Source organism: Teleopsis dalmanni, chromosome 2 (genome assembly GCF_002237135.1).
Source record: "Teleopsis dalmanni isolate 2A chromosome 2, ASM223713v2, whole genome shotgun sequence".
NCBI classification, from domain to species: domain Eukaryota; kingdom Metazoa; phylum Arthropoda; class Insecta; order Diptera; family Diopsidae; genus Teleopsis; species Teleopsis dalmanni.
In genome coordinates this window covers 185,603,644-185,623,255 of record NC_051847.1, presented here as the reverse complement: position 1 = coordinate 185,623,255, position 19,612 = coordinate 185,603,644, and the positions used below count along the sequence as shown (strand labels likewise).

The 19,612-nt window shown below is 30.7% G+C and overlaps 1 protein-coding gene across 1 annotated transcript; it reads right to left on the bottom strand.

Moving 5' to 3' along the window:
- Positions 1 to 2,332: 2,332 nt before the first annotated feature.
- LOC119676365 (baculoviral IAP repeat-containing protein 6) lies at positions 2,333 to 19,437 on the bottom strand. Its single transcript, XM_038087602.1, has 35 exons — positions 19,431 to 19,437; positions 19,109 to 19,327; positions 18,629 to 19,040; positions 18,155 to 18,415; positions 17,936 to 18,102; positions 17,620 to 17,864; positions 17,464 to 17,563; positions 16,446 to 17,395; positions 16,189 to 16,386; positions 15,369 to 15,580; positions 15,046 to 15,308; positions 14,811 to 14,986; positions 14,504 to 14,743; positions 14,296 to 14,445; positions 13,822 to 13,945; positions 13,686 to 13,751; positions 12,840 to 13,264; positions 12,406 to 12,765; positions 12,084 to 12,348; positions 11,805 to 12,025; positions 11,606 to 11,723; positions 11,248 to 11,493; positions 10,492 to 11,182; positions 10,010 to 10,419; positions 8,512 to 9,948; positions 6,250 to 6,531; positions 5,990 to 6,174; positions 5,475 to 5,910; positions 5,196 to 5,410; positions 4,951 to 5,136; positions 4,525 to 4,886; positions 3,961 to 4,432; positions 3,356 to 3,784; positions 2,923 to 3,301; positions 2,333 to 2,855 (listed from the first exon to the last, which is right to left on the bottom strand). The coding sequence occupies exons 1-35, from the start codon at positions 19,435 to 19,437 to the stop codon at positions 2,467 to 2,469; spliced, it is 11,298 nt and encodes a 3,765-aa protein (XP_037943530.1). The 3' UTR covers positions 2,333 to 2,466.
- Between the last annotated feature and the right edge of the window lie 175 nt (positions 19,438 to 19,612).

Sequence of the window (19,612 nt, the reverse complement as noted above, 5' to 3'; positions counted from 1 at the left end):
ATACCATACACAGCTATTCAAGTGGATTATTGTGTGAGACCCAATTTTTTTAATCGATCCTTAGGCTCCGTAGACTTCAGATACTATAGAGAAGAGGAAGAAACCGCATACCATGTGCTAGGAGAGTGCCCGGCACTGATGCACAAGCGGAAGAAACATCTAGGAGGGTATTTTATGGAACATAGAGATTCAAGATTAGGAAAGATAGACCCTATAATGTCTCTCATTAAAGAAATCGGATTTGGAGAAACACTTTAATTCGACTAAGGGGCACAACAGATCTTTTAGGTTGCAGTGTGCTATCTTTTTCATAATAATAATAGGCTCTTATTGTCTTTCACGGTTTTGTTTTTTTTTTTATAATTATTAATTATTATTATGCACGAAGTTATAGGTCTAACCTAAGTGAAAAAACTGCAATTGGATACAGTAGTGACAGCAACTATGAAGTTGATAAGAAAGAACAGATTTTTTAATTAAAATAATTTTAATATAGTTTGCTTTTTCAAGCTTAAAAATTAGTAATTTGTTATATAATATTTATGAGTAATTATATGTGATCTATAAGTCATTGCTTTGTATGAGATGCGAAAGCATAACTCAGTTGAGCTCATAGTTGTGAGTATATTTGGATATAAAATTAGATGGTCGGCGTCGTTAAAAGTACAGCTGCAGTTGGAGCAGATGTATTTATTCATGACAAGTAACAGTTTAACACGTGGCTATATCTAAAGCTAAATTTGCCAAAACAGTTTTAGCTGAACAAGTAAGATATCTGTTATCCCTAGAGTTTTCTGAACCAAGCCTGTTAAAAATTTTATTGTTATAAAGCCGTGTTCTCTAATGCCTACAAGGATAAATGTCTACAATTGTTTGTTTTCCCTAATTCTTCACGGTAACTTCAGCAAGAGTATACAGGCTGTTTGTGACTTTATATTTTTATATGTTAATTGATATATAACCGAATATATTTAAAAATTAGATTAAAATTTATAATAAATGAAGTTAAATGAAGTTTATATTTTTTGTTCTAACTTAAAACTTAATTAACTTAAATAATAATTTACTAGCGGGCTAATTGGTCAATTTAAATAGAAAAAAAGACTATAATTTGTTATTTATATTTAAAAACAATTTATATTTTATTAAAATATTTTTCCAATATTTCGACTATCTCCGATAGGTATTTTCAGAGAAACTAAACAAAATATACAATGTTAAATTTATAGCGGAAAATTACAAAGAAAAATCATATAATAAATACAATAATAATAATGACAACAAGAAAAAAAAACAAAAAAGAATAAAAATTATACACAAAAAAAATATATACAAACATTCTGTGTCATTTGTTTATAATAATCCTATAAGCCTGAGCACAGTTGTCCATATCCGTTTTATTATTTAATCTTATACTATTCGGAATTTTAAATATTGAAAGCATTTCCAGAAAGTGCATTGTCAAAATCAGGCTAATTAGCTTAAGCATAGAAGCTATAAAATGTCCAATTATTTCTAGAATATTTAGTATACAAAAATATAGAAAAATCGCAAACTCCAAGACTGTAATAAAGATTTTCCTAGCATTAAAATTATTATTCTTTTTAATTTTAATTTTAAATATTAATTACATTTATTATGTTTTTCGAATTTACTACAAATAAAAATCACACCTGAGGATCTTAGTTCTTTATATTGCATTTATTTATTTTAATATATTTTAATTAAAAAAAATATACGAATAATAGAAAAATGTTCTAAATATGTAGGATTAATTAATAATATGTATTCATCTGAAACACTTATTTACAATTTCAACATTTTTTTTAGAAATTCATAAAATTGTGTGTTGGCGAATTAATTGAATTTTTTTTTAAATAAAGTCCAATATTAGTGATTGCTGCACTTACCAATTTTGATAAGAAATAAGGTTTTATCTATAATTTTAGTTTCGATTAATGTTTTTTATTTATGACATGATTTTTCAAATACACAATTTTTCATTAAATGAAAAAAAAATTTGTATATAATAATATTCCATAGTAAACAAGTAAAATAAAATAGTCTAATTTTGAATACTTTAAATTTTTTTAATTGTTTTACTTTATTTTAATTTTTATGTATGTTTAGAAATTTCGTACAAATATATTTTTATAAATTACATTTTTATCAATGTACTACCTCTTTACGAATACATATACATACTTTTAATTTAGTTTTTTTTAACGTTGGGTGCATTAAGGGAAAAGCCATATTTTTTTTAAGTTTCAACGTTAAATTTTGTTTTAAATTTCTTATATTCATACATAATTTTCTAAATTTTTTTATAAAACACACAAAGGAATATAAGCATTTATAAAAAATAAAATTATTTAAAATAATAAACTAACTGTAGACATACATACATTAAACATCTGAGACTTTGGATACATGTTGACATTTCGAAATAATGCTGTCAAAAGATAACTATAGAAAATCTCCCAAATTGGAGTCTTCATATTGAGCATCTTCATCGGCATTGTCAAAGAATATTTCTACGTCTCCATCAAAGGAATAGCTGAACATTGGAATTGGTATCGGTGAGGGAGGATTTATTATACTCATAACATCGTGCTGATAGTTAAACATTGGTATTGGGGAGTCTGGTGTTTGGGCAATAATCTCTTCGTCCGCTTGAGTGGTAGCCTCTTCCACTGTTACCACAGTAGCTGTCACTGGCGCAGGTACTGGATGTTGTGGCGTTAATAAAAGTGTGGCATCATCCAAATCGTTATCAATGTAATCAGGTAATTCAACTAACATTGGTTTGGGTGTGCTGCACTCTGGATAACTAAGTGACGCGGGTGACACGGATTCTAAAAATAAAATTAACATTGCTGAACTATTACATGGAACTTTAATAGTATAACATTTTTGTTTTACCTTGATAACTTTCAGTTTTAGTTTCTGCATTCTCGGCGGTTGCTGTTGTCGCAGTCATTGTGCTTACTGTTGTGCTCTGTGTTTGCGCTATAACACTGCTACTTGTACTTGTGCTAGCCGAATTACTTGAGTTGTCAATCATTGGTGGTATTGAAACATGTGGACTAAAAGGAGCATCTAAATCTTCCAAGCCCTCGGGGACTTTTAATTTTGAAAGTTCTTCACGTAAATGTCGATATTGACGGCGTAAGACCATTGAGTTGAATGAAATGGTGCGGCTATTACGTTCATTATATTGGGGCTTGTTTAATTCTTCCATCCAACTTTCAATTTGCGCGCAAATTTCATTACGCTTCAACCAAAAATGCTTATGGATTACCTTAAAAACCAAAAATTTATTACAAATTTAAAATAAAAATTTTATTAATCTTACATCTTTGAAACAAGGACTAGGATTACGTATCTGTTCTAACATAGCCCAACGTACGCATGCTTGATAAATGTTGCTATTATATTCGCGTGAGGAATATGTACCACTTGGTGTACCACGACTTCGTTCAAATCCTGGTTCATTGAAATAAGGTTCTGGGACGAGAATCAACGATTGAATTGAAACTAATACTTGCAGAAAACTTGAAGTTTGTGCATTCCATTTTTCCTCAGGTCGACCATGCCAAGTATTCAAGACAGATAAGCAAACTTTACCATCATTATATAAATTGGGATTGAAGCGAACTGAATGGCGACCAGTTGTTTCTAAATTTATCATCATTGGTTGAAGAGGATATTCTGGTGGAAAGAATACATCAAATTCAAAACAACCATTCGCATAAGGTGTATCTGCGGGTCCAGTAATGAGCACCTAAAAATAAATAAATAAAAAAATTTGGTATAGAAGCAGATATTAGAGAAAAATTTTATAAATAATTTGTAACATGTATATAAAGAAGTGTTCGCTATTTACAAGTATTTGATAGCACGTTATATAAAATATCAGTCATCTGTTTATATTATAAAACATTTAGTAATAAAACACACCTTCATTACGTCAAGTCTATCAGTATCACAGCGAACAAACACAGAACTACTATAAGACAATGGCAAACTGGTTGATAATGTTACAGCTTCTTGTGCTAACCGCTTAACGCGCGATGGATGATACCGATCACAAGCCATTCGCACCATTTTCTCGAAATGATGTGAAACCGTAAAGCGAAAACTATTGTTATCTGATTCAACAATCATATCATAAGTATCGAATTGCAGCTGTTTCATTAATTCCATATAGCGTTGTTCTAAAGATTTTGTTAATTGAGGATTATCAATATTTATTACTGCAGCATCGTTATCAAATGAATTAGCTAATGTATCTGCATTGATTGTTTTTTGTACAATTGCAGTTGTCTCCTGTATATCGGGTATTAAAAGAGCTAATCCTTCATCATCACCATCATCTATATTAAAAGTAACTTGTTGTTTTTGTCCCTTTATGTTGGATTTCTTGTTCACTCTAAATTATAAAAAAACAAAAAAAAAAATTTTTTAAATTAAATTTAAATTTATAAGTGATATGAATTTTTTAATAATAGTTCTCTCACTTACTTCAAACGCTTTGCGTATGTATCCACACACGTTTTCAAATTAGTTAAAAGTTCTAAAATGGATGGTGAATTTTCTAGTGGAGTTTGTGGTTGCAATAAGGAGACCAATTGCTGTGATTGTGACAGAGCACGTAACAATTGTAATATAGCACGATACAGAGGAATGTGTCTTGTTATATCTAATACAGAGTCATTTCGTAAATAGGAACTTAAAGCCGGAATGAGGCAGGACTGTTGCAAGAGATAAGTAAATTGTATTGGTAACTCGCCGGGATTATCATTTATTTCATGATAAGCCATTATTTCTTCGTTTTGCAAAAATGCAGGTATGGTATCGCCAGGATTAATGTAACTTGAAAGTACCTAATAAATACATATAAATAATTAATAATGAAATAATATGGAATAAAAATTTATATTTATTTACCTGCAACAAAACAGTTACATGCTCTTCTTCACTTTTTTGTCTTAACAGTGCTTGTTCGACATTCCAGGATTGCGCAGTTGAACCGGTACCAAATCCGGTTCCTTTTGCCCAATACATATGACTCTTATCATCAGATGGAGCTATTGAGGATTCTTCTCCATTTGTTTTTACGCCAGTCGAGGAAGCCTTAAAAAAATTTATATTTTAAATAGAACATTGAACAAAGTGTTTTGGAAATTATCTACCTCGCTTTGAGGAGTTGAGATCTGACAATTTTGTGATTGATGTGTAAATATACTCAAACAATTTAATACTAAATGCATTGCACCAATTTCAATTATCATACGTCTTAGTAAGACGCCGTCATCGGTTTTCAATAGTAAACTATCAAGTAATTGACGGAAAACTTCAAATGGTAATGTTGGCAGCGAAGGAGCAAGAGACAGACTGTAAATATCGTCTACAAAAACCAAATTATGATTAGTAACATAAAACAAAAAACAAGCAATTATATAAAAACTTACTTCCTTCACCATCCCCGGTCACACCCAAAACTAGACGGAGAAGGCACTGAGCACGTAATTTATCTCTCAATAAAACATCTGAATAACCAGGTAAACGTAAGAATAACCCAAATGCAGCTAAGGAGTGTTGTGGTACGGATGAAATCGAAGCATTTTTAGAAATTGGTTCTGATACAACATCATCAAGATCTTCATATATTTCATCATTAGGTTCAAGTTTCACCCAATCAACAATTGGTTGACTTTTTTCCTTTTCCGGTTGGGTTGTTGGTGACTTACGGCCAGCACTTTCCGGATAAACGGTAGGCAAATACTTAGCTAACATAGATAAGCCCCCACGACTGGAAAATCTTTGTAGCGGTGTTGGTAAAGGTTCCATATTGGCGGCTTTCACTACGGATTCATCACACTCATCAGGATTAGTAATTCGGGTCAACTGTACAGTACATATTGAATAAATTTATGAGAAAAGTGTTGCTGTTGAAATAATTTGTTTTATTGTTATTTGTATTTACCAAATTAAGCGACAAACAAGGAGTGGATAAAGATTCTCCTTTATTATATAAAGAAGCTAAAATTTGAGACACTGTTGTATCGCTTGATAGTAATATATCGGGCAAGTCATCATGGGTTAATTGAGCAAAAGTTGGTGTTAACACAGAATTCGAAGGAGTTATGAAGTCATCAATGGTAAATAATTCTGAAAAGAGTTATTAAGAAATTTAACATTTGAAATAATACAATATACAATAAAATATTAGCATAAAATACATACTTGGAAGCGCGGAAATGGCACTATGATCCTTCGCTGAGGCCACCTGGTTTTTAACATCTTTCAAACGCTTATCCTTTGCAGTTACGCCTGCAGCTACACTTAAAAACTCCATACCATTATCAAAACCATTGAAATTCAATCCTATTCCGGTATTTATCTCTAACATTGGCTTCATGGCATTTTGATTAATAGTGATCTTATTACAAGTTGGTGCCGAATCTGTATTTTCATCTTTTGGTGGATTTTCTGAATTATTATTAGTAAGTGCAAGGTTTGAGGAAACTAAGATATTCGCAAAATGAACATAAATAAAAAGGAAAACAAGCAAACAAAAAATAATTAGAAATTATAAAAATTAAAATTTAGTAGAAAGAAGAATAGAAGCAAAATTCAAACAAAAATTAATAAATTATATACAATAAATTAGATTATTGATAAGGTATGACTAGCGTAGGAAGAGTTTCAACAAACTTCAGACAATTTGAAATTGAGTTGATAGATATAAGATTAAAAATGGTATATGTATATTTAATAAACATGCCTGAAGAATGCATAATGCATATAACAAAAATTCTTCAGCGATAAAACTGTTAATGTGAAAAATTATAGATACATATAACTTTCAAAATTAAAATAATTTTATTTAAGCTTCGGTAATTGTGTGCAGCCATATATGTAAGTAACACCTTACAGAGAAATATAGACTTCATGGTGGATACTTCCAGAAATGGAAAATTAAAATTAACAACGACAAAACCAAGGCTATATTCATAACATGAAAGAGAAGGCAGCATCCTTCAGAATTGAGCGTCGTTGGCACGGAGATACGGTGGGAGGAAATCATAAAATATTTAGGAGTCACTTTTGACAAACGGCTTAATTGGTATAAACATTTGAAATGTAAACGGAATAGTTGCTCTAACATACTACATCTCTTTAAGCCGCTGTTTAATAATAATCGCTTTAACCTCAAAAATAGAAAGTTATTATATATTCAAATGATTAGGCCAGCACTACTGTATAGATGTGTAACATATAGCAAAGCCTCAAATACTGCCATAAAGCAATTACAGATAGCACAAAATCTGGCTTTAAGAAGACTAATTATGATTCCTTGGTATATTAGAACAACAGACATGCAAAGAAATCTAAGAAACGACTCAGTGAAAAAATATAGCAAGCCCTAAAATTATTCACAAAAGTTGATACGTAGCCCAACCCCGCCCTAACAAACCTTAAGTCCACCTCAGGACACACAGGAAGAGCTGATCTATGGCCCGTCATCAGTTAAAAGATAAATAAATGATAATAACTCTAGTATAAATGATAAATAAATGATAATAACTCTAGTATAGGTAAAGCTTAGTGTGGGGCAGGGATAAGCCCCCCAGCCACAAAAGAGTAAAAGTGCGCAATAGCACTAATTCAAATCACAACAACAACAGATAAGCTATTGTCAGATAGCAAAGGTAAAGTAAGCCCTACTATTTTCGCTATTAACTATGCAGAATTCTGTCATCCATTTAATGATTTTGTGAAATCTATCTAAAAAAGAAGATTGTCCAAAAAGAAATTGAAAATTAACTAAAAACTTTGTAAAACTAAACTAGTTAACTTTGTCATGCAATTAAAGGATCTCACAAATACTCGAATCTCGAAATAATGGCAGGGTACATGACATGACATCCATCGCTTGAGATTGTTCACAATACGAAGGCACGTCATCTGTTATTAACCAGGGTGTGTAAAAACTAGATTGAGATTATTGGGTTCTGATGAACGAGATTGAGATTTTTGGGTTATGATGAACTAGATTGAGATTATTGGTTAATGCTGTCTTTCTACAAAATCTTCTTAAATTCACAAGGGAAACTTAGAAATTCTAGTGAGAGGATCTTATTTTGTATTGACTGTTTAAAAATTCTTTTGAATTTGGGCACTATGGTCAACTAACTAAATGCCTCGGTTTTTTCTTGCAAGAAAAAAAATCTAATACGTTTTCTTCTTACAAATTATACAGTTTTCCATTTAAAAGCAAAAGTACTGCTGTTTAGGGCAAAAATGTTTTATATCCCCATCCGCAAGTAAGTATGAAAAGTTAATTCAGAGATATTAAAATGTTAATTTAGCGCTGGGAAGCATGCATAATTCATATAAAGTAAAATGTACAATATTAATAAATTAAATAAAGTTGGATATTGATTAATTGCTTATATACCATATATGGGATCTTAAATTATATACATGTTAAATTCAACTCACCTGAAACACAATATTGCAATATTTCTTGACATTTGGTATTTGAATTAACGAAAAATAGCAAATGATGTGCGTTAACTCGTTTCGATGGATGATTATTTACAAAGCACATCGAAACACTGTTATTGTTCGCAGCATTCGCTGTTAAAGAACTGGAAGAATTGAAAATGGAATTTTTACGCTGCAATGGTAATTTACTTCTAATCGAAACCAATAAGCGCTCATTCTCTAAGAGCAGCTGTAAAACGATTTGACGTGTAAAGCCAGAAATTGTTGACTTTAATGTTGCTGTAGGTGATACATTAGAGGATTTTGTTATAACCGCAATAAGTAATGAAGTTAAAGTATCTTGGTTTTTAGGATGACATGATGTTACACGTGTTAAAAAGTTAATGGTAGCACGTTCCATACGTATGAATGCTTGTTGTAAAGGTTCTTCGCCAGCAAGTTCTAATGGTCTGAAATTGCAAAGCAGTTCAAGTAATGGTTTCCAAAATACAGTGCCCTGTTGTGTGCCCAACCAGTCACGCATATGTCCCTCTGCGCAACATTCAGCAAAGAAATCAAGTATTTTTGGCACGTGTGTACACGTGAGTAGAGGTTGTGTATCGGTTGTGTTGGTATAAACATGCTTCGATTTATCAATGTCTGTTGCTTGATTATTAAATTTATGTTGCATGCGACTTGTACTTGCAACAGCGGAAGCACTAGTGGTTGGCTTTGGTTCCAATTCATCCTCTTCATGTTGTGTTTGAACAGTTTTCTGCTCGCGCTTTAATGTTGGTAACAAAGCGCAACAATACTCAAATAATGCATGCGACAATAATTTTGGTAAACCAGAATCAACTAATTTATATATTGCAACAGGTGATTGACAAGCTAAAGCCAGTGTTGCCAGATAGGATGGTCGCTGTAAGAGTGTATTTAAATTATTAGCTGCAGCATGTTCAAACCATTCACTACCACTTATTCCTTTGTTGTCATCCGTAAGACCAATTTCTTCCTCTTTTGCGTACTGATCATTAGAAATATTTGGCATTGACTGCATAACTTTAACGTCAACTTTTAGTAAAAGTTGATCAAAAAGTTCTGGTTTGATGTTACATAGTGCACAGAGCAGTGAATCAAATGCCACTTTCAAGGGCTCATCATGAGCTAAGTTATCAATCCAGTAAACACAAGCTTCAAATATATCATTTGTTATTAGTTCCATTATTTTATGCACTTGATTATTGGAACATATGTACCACAAAATAGAAGCAATGCATTTTACAAATCCACTTTGAGGATTGTTACAACGTTGCGTACCACTGCTGTAACTTTGACGTAATTTGATGACCCATTCCAATAATAACTGTATTTTATCTGTGATGTGTGCATCATTGGTTGTTGCTAATTCATAAAGCAAATCACATATGCTTTCATTTGTGAGCTTATAAACTAAAAATGGTATATATTAAACATATATATTTAAAAACTTAGTTTAAATTAAATTAAATACCTTGAGGTGCTGTATTCCATAACAAAATTCGTATTAAAGATAAACACAATTCTTTGTTATATGAACCTAACTTAAGGAGAACCGTTTCTAAATTGTGTTGAGCTCCACTTGGTATCATGGGCATTATATTCATTAATGAACAACATGCTTCAAGGAAACCAGGATATACGGCCGAAGCACCAATGATATCTGCTTCCCATTTAGGATAGGGCATAAAATCAGCTGCATTGAAACAACGTGATAAAATACTTATCCAACCAATGCTAGTCTTAGCAAAAATATCATTATCACTTGAATTATCAGCATTTGATACACTGTTGCTGCTGCTGCTGGTATTTGCATGTTCTGCAAATATTGTATTGCCGAGTATAGCAATTTGTGACAAACCAATATTGGAACTATCCTTAGGTCTAAACAAAAAATTGTCCAAAAAACCACCAATTATTTAAAACATAAATTAATATGTAAATAAAATGACTAACCTGTATAATCTTAAAACCACACTCGTTGCTATTTCAGCTTTAGCCAACTTCAAACGTATGCATGTCATGCCTGTTGTGGTTAGTGGTGAGCAAACGGGTATAGGTCCTAGACCATAATCACGTGATATTTCTAAAGCTACAGCTGATGGACATGATGCCAGTGTCGGAGTATGTGGTTGCAATTGCACTTCCTTCAGCAATACCGCAGTTGGCAACGTAATGGTTAAATCTACATGCGATTCATTAGGATAAAACATATAATTCCAGGCCGGTGTACGTGGCCGACGATGTGAAGCCATTGGATTGGAAATTAATATATCAGCGGATTGAGCAGAATCATTTTCTGTAGAAATATTGCAGAATGGTGCAAAATTAATAAGACCTTCTTGTAGGTAACGTGGAGACTGTGCGTTATTTGTTGGTGGTTTCTTTAAACTGTTATTCAAACTATTCTGTGGAGCAATTTTTATCTTGGAATTCTTGGTCATATGTTGCATAATGAGCGATATTAAGCTAGGTTGCATATTAATCAATGCTTTGTTTAGTTTAACTAAATTTTTGCAAATAATATTTATGCCACCAAGTTGTGTAAAAATTTGAACAGAAGATGAATCTGCCAAAACTTTTGACATAAACAGAAGAAAAGGTTCTGATAATTGTAAACGTGGAAGATAAGTACGATTCGAGGTGCCTTTAAAAGTAAAAAAAAAGTTACGTTATTGTATGTTCACTTATTATATAAAGAATTTTGCTTACTTGCTTCCAGATATTGACATATTGGTGCAATAACTAAACGTGGGCTTGATGCTTTTTCGTATAGTAAAACGAGCATATTAAAAACTGCATCTGCTGTTGTTTGCGGATCATCGAATGAATTATTATCTGTAGCCTTTGTAGTAGTTATAGAATTGTTTGTTATTGTCAATATGACGGAAGTGCTGGTGCAATTCGACAAAGCAGTTAATAAACGTTTCATGGTATTCATGTTCTTATCACGTAATACTGTAAATTAAAATTAAAATTATTTATTTATTAAAAAACTTAATATATATTAAATTAATATATTCCAACGTATATATTAAATATTATTTATATATATTTATATTTAGCTTACCCGTATCAGCTATACATGGTGTTTTCGATTTTGGACCATCATTATTTAATTGTTCAGCTTTTGTTTCATCTGTTTGACTTTCGTTTGAAAGTTCCTTATCTTCCGGTATTGGAACCTCCTACAAACAAAAAGTACATATTTAAAAAATATTCATAAACAAAATTTTAAATCAAATATTTATCAAAATGTTATTGCTTACACTTGGCTGTCTTGGCAACTCTATCTGTATGAGCGACGATGACAGCTTTATTAAACTAATAATCAACGAATTATCTGATATAGATGCATTTTGCTTAGTGTTATCTGAACCAAGCACATTGGCAAATAAATTGCAGAACGTATTTGCAGCACTACTATTATCAGATATACGCTGACATTGTAACTTGTCATTGTTGGATATATTATTGTTGACCAGGAACGCTTGAATATAAAAAATAGATGAATTGGTAATTTTATTTCAAATATTTATTTTACTTACAAACATTATCTATTATTTTTAAAGCAACAATTAAATCAGCTTTATCATTTGGCATACATAGCAAATCACGCACTAATTGACTTTGTGCGTCGATTGGACCCTGTTGAGTGCAAATAGCACCACCTGGTTGAACTAACTGCAGTATAATATGTAGTAAAATATCCTTAAGTTTACGTTTACAAGTGATAAAATCTTCTGTCATTTCGCTTTTCTTATGCAACCATTGTAATAGTTCATGCAAATGTTTACATATAGTTGGTCCAGCCTAATTATTTAGATTATTAACAATTATTCAATTAAAAAAAATCGTAAAATAACTTACACATCGATTAGAAATAATAGTTGAAGTCATACCATAACCAGAGAAAAATCTCAACAACATTTTCTCAAAATGTTCATCGTTAATTATAACTTCGTTTATATTCGTCGAATCTGAGTCATCATCACAAATAGCTTGTGAGTTACAAGCTAAAAACAAGCATTGGAAACCCAAACACCAAGTACGCAACTTAATATCATTATGCCAAGCTAGTGCAATTAACAGTCCCTGCACAGCATGTGCACCAAATGGTATTTTTGGTACATCGGTTTGCGAAAAAGTTCCAGTACAGGCTTTATCAGTAAGCTCTCCATTCAAAGTTAGCCACATATGCAATACCTGTTCCAAATGTACCCATGTATCCTTTAACAAAAAAAAAAACATTTTTTAAATTGTACACTTTCTATTCCAAAATAAACTTCATTTTAAAAATTTACCTGCATATGTAGATCTGCGAATATGCTATCAAATACATCTTTAAACATTTTGTAAGTATTTTGCGATTCATTAAATTCTGGTGTTGACCAAATCTCTGTTATGTATTCTGGCCATATGGTTGCTTCCGGAATGGGTGTAACGAATTCATTTCCAGGAATCTGAGGCAATGATGCATACATATCCAAGGAAGAAATCATTGTTAAGCGTCGAATTTTAACTTCAATGTTGATATCTAATCCAACATCTAACCTAGCATCTAGGGAGCTCGATATAGATTTACAAAAGTAATTAACTGTATTTTTATTAACGTTGTTGTTGTCTTTTTTCGTTGGTTTTGTACGTTCAATCATCGCCATGTCGTTGAGAAGTTCATCAAACTCAGTATCATCGCACTCAATTAAAGATGGTAAATGATAATATTTTGCTATAAGAGTAAACAAAAAATTTTATTAATTTAATATTTATTTTTTATATAATACTTTATTTTATTAATTATTAATTATTGTTTACTAGTAAAATCACTTTGAAAATAATTAACAGCTCTTGGTCGTCGAGATTCACGAGTGGCTCCGGGACATAAACCCGGCCGTTCTTAGAACTGTTAATTAATAATTAATTAACTAATTAATTAATGAATTATTTAAATGCCAAATTTTTATTTGATAATTAAGTGCACATGTACACTGAGGATGGTCTACAAGGTAGACAGAAATAGTTATAATTAAAAAAATAACATACAAATTGTTTTAAAACTTATTAATTTTAATTTGCATTAAAAATGAAGCTTAAGCTCCAGCTAATTAATTAATAACACATATATAATGATTTATATTAATTATATTTACCATCAGAATAGGGCACTTCATTACTGTTAGCTTGTACAGATGTCATGGGTTGTTGTGCATATATTGCTATAAATTGTAACAAATGAAAAAAAATTTATATATAATATTCAAAAAAAAAAAATTTAATTATAATTACATTGATAACTGTCAAAAGCATTTTTTGGTGACTGGTCTGCGGTTACAATTTCCAAAATACTGCCGCGATCATTTGTAGGAGTAGCGTCATTGTCTTTATAGTGCTTATCAGCATCTAACAAATCCTATAAAAAATAAATTAAAATTTATTATAATAAATTACTCTTGATTTAAAAAAAATACTATTTTATTTAATATTAACATATGATGAAACTCCAAATAAACAAACAAAAAATATAAAAACAGCTATATAAATGATTCTATCTCGATAGAAGACTTGTTGCTCCTTATAACACATGGCACAATACAATACAAAACCATCAAAATTCTTAAGTTGATTAAAATCATAATTATCTAATAAAACAACTTATCCGTTATTAATTAATATAAGAGTTTTGCATAACGAAGTTATGGTGCACATTATTCTATTTTATATCGTCTTCATTTGATAAAAATACAAAACGATTTATATTACCTGTAATAAACAAGTAATTGCATGTACAGCCCAAGGTTGTTGTTGATCATTCCAAACAGCAAGCCGGATTAATTGCTCCAGTTGTGTGGTAGTTACAATTTTTGTCAATTTTACAGCTGGGCGACAGGCAGATACCAACCGTGCAATCACCTAGAAATGTTAAAAATTTTATAAAAATTTGGTATTATAATATAAAAATGGGTTTTACCTTGCATGTTAACAAAAATTGATCCATATTGCAAGTAAAATCCATCTCTAGAAGCAATGCAATAAGACCTCTTATCACAATTAATATATTATAAATTCGTATGGCTTTAAGTCCCTTATCAAAATTATTTTCAATTTCTATTGCATTAACTTCTTTGACAGGCTTTGATGTTGTTGCGCTTTTATTTGATTGTTTAGATGATTTTGGTTTTCCCGCTAATTCCATTAATATATTTGGATGCTATAACATAAATATATTTGATTAGATATGTATATGTATATGAATATTTTTAAAATTTATTGTCTACCTCATTTTGTATCATATATATCTTTTTTCCCCAATCAGTGTAAGGTTGAACACTATATTTATTCTGTATAATGCGTTTCTTAAAACAACGTAATTGTTTATTTTGTGTGTTAGATGATTGTGTACGCGACTTTGTAAAATCAGATTCACAGCTCATGAAATCCCAACGATTTGTAGCTGAATAAAATTATTATATAATAACAATATATAATAATAAAAATAATATATTTGCTTACATTTATCTTTATGATCGTTATTATCATCTAAGCAAACTGACAAAAATAACAACAACCATGTAATTAGTTGTAAATCAGATTTCAACCATAAATTTCCGGAATTATCTTTGTATCGATCAGCGTTATCATAAGTTTGTTGATAACGTGGTGATATTGGTGCTAATAATTTAGCTAATGTTTTTAGTATTGCATCAATTACTATTGAGCGACATGATCCCATGGCAATGCTTCGTCTACCCAAATATGTTAGTAGGAAAAATATTCTAAAACGAAATACAATTGATAATTTTACATTTAAAACAATATATACAATATATACTAACCGATCTTGTGGAAATATTTTACTATTTTGAGACGAAAATAAATTACAGAAAATATCCGCCAAAAAGTCACCCCACCAACTTTGGAAGCAACACATCCGTACCAACAAAGAACAAGTAGCTAATTGTATGTGTGCGTCTCCATAGACGACCAAAGAATTAAATAACATATTGGCAACGTCAATTGTAAATAATTGATGTACTGGTAATATATTCTACAATTTTAACAAAAAAAAAAGCAAATAAATATCATAATATACTAACAGTAATGAAGTTATTAACATTTGTTTTTAATTTTAATTTAATTTATATAATATATATGTAAGTTTATATTGCGTACTGTTTATCGTTAGTTATCTTATGATAATAGTTTATTGTTGTACAATAAGTTCTTTTACATTAGTGATATATTCCATTACATTAACATAAGTAAAGTCCCTCAACAACAAAACATTTGTTACTAAAAATAGCTGAACCCGGTTTTACTAAAAATTTTCATGTTGCATCAATGTTCTTCTTTACTGGAATTAAAGCATTACATTTGTAGATTATATGAACTCGTGAACACACTTCGTGTTTTAATTTTTCATATACTTATTCACTAAAGACCATTTCAAATTTGTAAGGCATTTTAATAACATATGGATATAATAGTTGCTAACTCAACGAAATATGAAACGAATTACAATGCGAATACATCTGGGTAAACATGTGAATTACATCTGTAGTCATTTAAAATCGTACGAAATATAAACATTCGCGAGGCATTTTTTTTTACTACGTATTGTTTATAATTGAGCGTGTACAGCATTATTCGTTTTACCTTAAATCCAAATTCAATAGAAAAATGCAATAATATTTCTACTAGGCTTTGGCTCAGAACACGCAATTTATCTCGTGATGTTAACTGTAATATATCGTCACGTGCAGTCATAATTGGATTGACTTTTGACAAGGAAGTGTCGAAACGATTGATAACATTACGTATAACATTAATTTGATGTTGTAGCATAATACATTCCTGTTGGGATTAAAATCATTAATAAAAATTATAAAAATATTTATATTTCATTAACTTACTTCGTACAAATTAATGATTTTTAAATTATCCACCACATTTGCCTCTGTCTCATGCTGCTTATTAATAAAAGCCTGCATGTGAGCAACATTTGATATTTCGCAATTTAGCACAGGTGATAACAGTTCCAATAATTTACAACTCGCTAAGCTATAACGACAGTGTACATCTTCATACAAAGAAGTCAATGCCTTTATCTGAGCTTGTAAATTTTGTGGTTGGCGCGTAACTTTCTTCAATACTGTATCACCATAGCAATCACTATCTAACACAACAGTATGACCATAAAATGAACCTATCGGTATCTTACATTTTGTGGATGACATGCCAATGCGACCAATAATGGTGATTTTCATGAAACGACATATTGGCGGTGGTTGTAAATCAGTCAAAACTAATGTCTTAGTGCCGATATCATGTGTTACTGTCAAACGCACACTGTCAGTTTCTTCATCAAAACACCAAATATCTATGTGTAGCGATGCGAGCTCATCACAAGCTGGTATTACTAAATCGGTTAATAGGATATGCGCGCCGAAGTCTAGCACAACAAATCGGCGAGCGCCAGAGTGCATACGATCGATAACAATCATTTGTTTCGGCGGAGGCAAAAGCAATTTATGCCAAGAGAAGACATTAGTTGTAATATTTTCCTTGTTCACATGAGGTAGTTGTGCACTTTGTTTTTGCGTTATGCGTTGTTCTCCATTATTATTATGCATTTTAAGCACATCTTTAACTGTTGTTTGAGTTTCATCTAACTTTGTGAGGGCATCCTCCAAAGCTGATAATTTAGCTTGGGCTGATATTGCTTTTTCTTTAAAAAGTTCCGCTTTATTGCTAGCGGAATTTTTAGTTGTGTCATCACATAGCTCAATGTATTTGCAAATTGCTTTGAATTTTGGCAACATAGAATTGTATTTCGATGATAAATGCGGCAAATGCTCAAAGTCTAAATAAAAAAATTTTATCAATAAGGAGTACTTTTTAATTACTTTTTTTTTTTAAAAGTGAACTTACGAGAAACGCCATTGGCTTTTTGTTCAACTTCTTTGGGTTTCTTTAATTTAAGATGTTTATCAACAATAATATTTTGGACATTATTAACAATGTCGTGTATCTTTAAAGAAAAACAACTAACAGTTGATCATTTCATATAATCTATGTTTTGTATACCTTATCAATATCGGGATCCTTTAAAACATCTACGGAAACAGATTGCATTGGTCCCATAATAATATCTTCCACATTTATACTCGACCCATTGCCAGTTGAAATTGAATCCAAATTATCTATGCGAGTAGCTTCAGATGTTGCAGCACAAGAAAAATGCAACTGTTCTACCTCTAATAAGCCTCGCAATTGGTTGCTCACACTTTTACATTTTATCAAATGTGGGAATGTTCGAAAATCTACGCTATCTATTTTGTTTATTTTAAATATATATATATTAATATATATTCATAAAATTTTTTAAACTATATATAAATACCAATTGAACAGAGCTTTTTAATATCCATACCAGCTGTTTGCATTGCACCTGCATTTTGTCGCATGATGCTTAAAAAGGTTGAAGGAATTGGTGCGGTATTCTTGTTCATGCTTGGTAACTCATAATCGAAAATTTCGGGCTCAAATGGAAAACCATACATGCCAAATCTGTTATAAATAATGTTATAAATTTGAAAAACCAATTTCATATATAACTTACCTGGTTCCTAGTAATGCACCATACGGATCCCAACGCTGCGAAATTTCTGCAGATATCTTGGTTAACAACTTTATGCATAATTCAGAAATTTCGTTATGCGAATCAGCAGTAGATGTGGCACAAACCAATGTTGTAAACCAATGTACAACACTCGCATGTTTTGAAAGTGGCAACTCCTTGAATGTGGATGATATAGCCGTTTTAACAGCAACGCTCAAATTAAGTTCATTCTGAAGTTCACTAGGCATGTTACCTATCCCACTGAAAATCAAAAATACAAATTTAAATGTTTTACATCCTTACAATTGATTAACACTTCATTTATAGTATGATTTTTGTGCCGTTAGGCGATGTAAAATATATAATAACACATATATATATATATACATATACAGAAAGACTGTCTCTGCAGTGTGCAACAAAATTTTATGAGTTCTTATTTTTTTACGATAAGTAATATTATAATATACTTACTCTGTTAATATAATTATTACTTTCACACATTTGTGAGCGATCGAACGATCGCTATGAATGATACAGTTACGAATGATACTGTGTATGTACTTTTCAGCTATAGAAATACATTCAATTTGTTGTGCTACAAGATCCACATTATAATGTTGCACATTTTTATTCAACTGTGCTTTCATACTTTCAGACTTCGAGGAACGATAACGATTCAAGCGTATAAAACAAATCCATATCAATATATCTAAAGCAAGATTTTTTTCTAGCCTCGAAGTTTCAGTAGAACTTATAATCAAAAATAAATTCTCTAATAGCAGTTTACTTTCAAGCATTGCAATTCGTTGTGTACGTTCATTAGGTATATTTATTGTCTTTACACCACGTACAGATATAGATATTTCGTGTAACCAATCGCATCCTATAAACAAACAATAATAGCAGTATATTTATTATGTATATTTAATTAAAATATTTTTTAATTATTACCACGTGTTTTAGCTTGACCATCCTTACTTTGATCTGACATAGTTCGTAAATGCAATAAAAAGTTTCGTGTACGAGTTTTAAATAGTTTCGGTGAGGTTAATGTCATTACACCACCCTGATCGCACAGGTCAATACATGAGGAAAGTTCAATGGGACCGACCAATATTTCGGCATTGTAGGTTTGCAAGTATTCATCAGTTAATACTGGATTTTCATTAACTGGAAAATATAATTAATTAAAAAAAATTTTTTATTTAATATACAAATCAATCAGCTAGTTATTTAAAAAAGTTTAAATATATTATTTTAGACAGAGATATACTCGGCATATTCTTTACATTTAATTACTGACTTTGAAAATGATCTAGAAACAATTAATACTAAACTATTAGTATTTCAGAAAAATTTAAATATTTTATATTAAGTAAGAGATATACTCTTTAAATTATTTTTAATTAATGTTAAATTTATACTATTTATATGCTCTTTATATTATTTTTGATA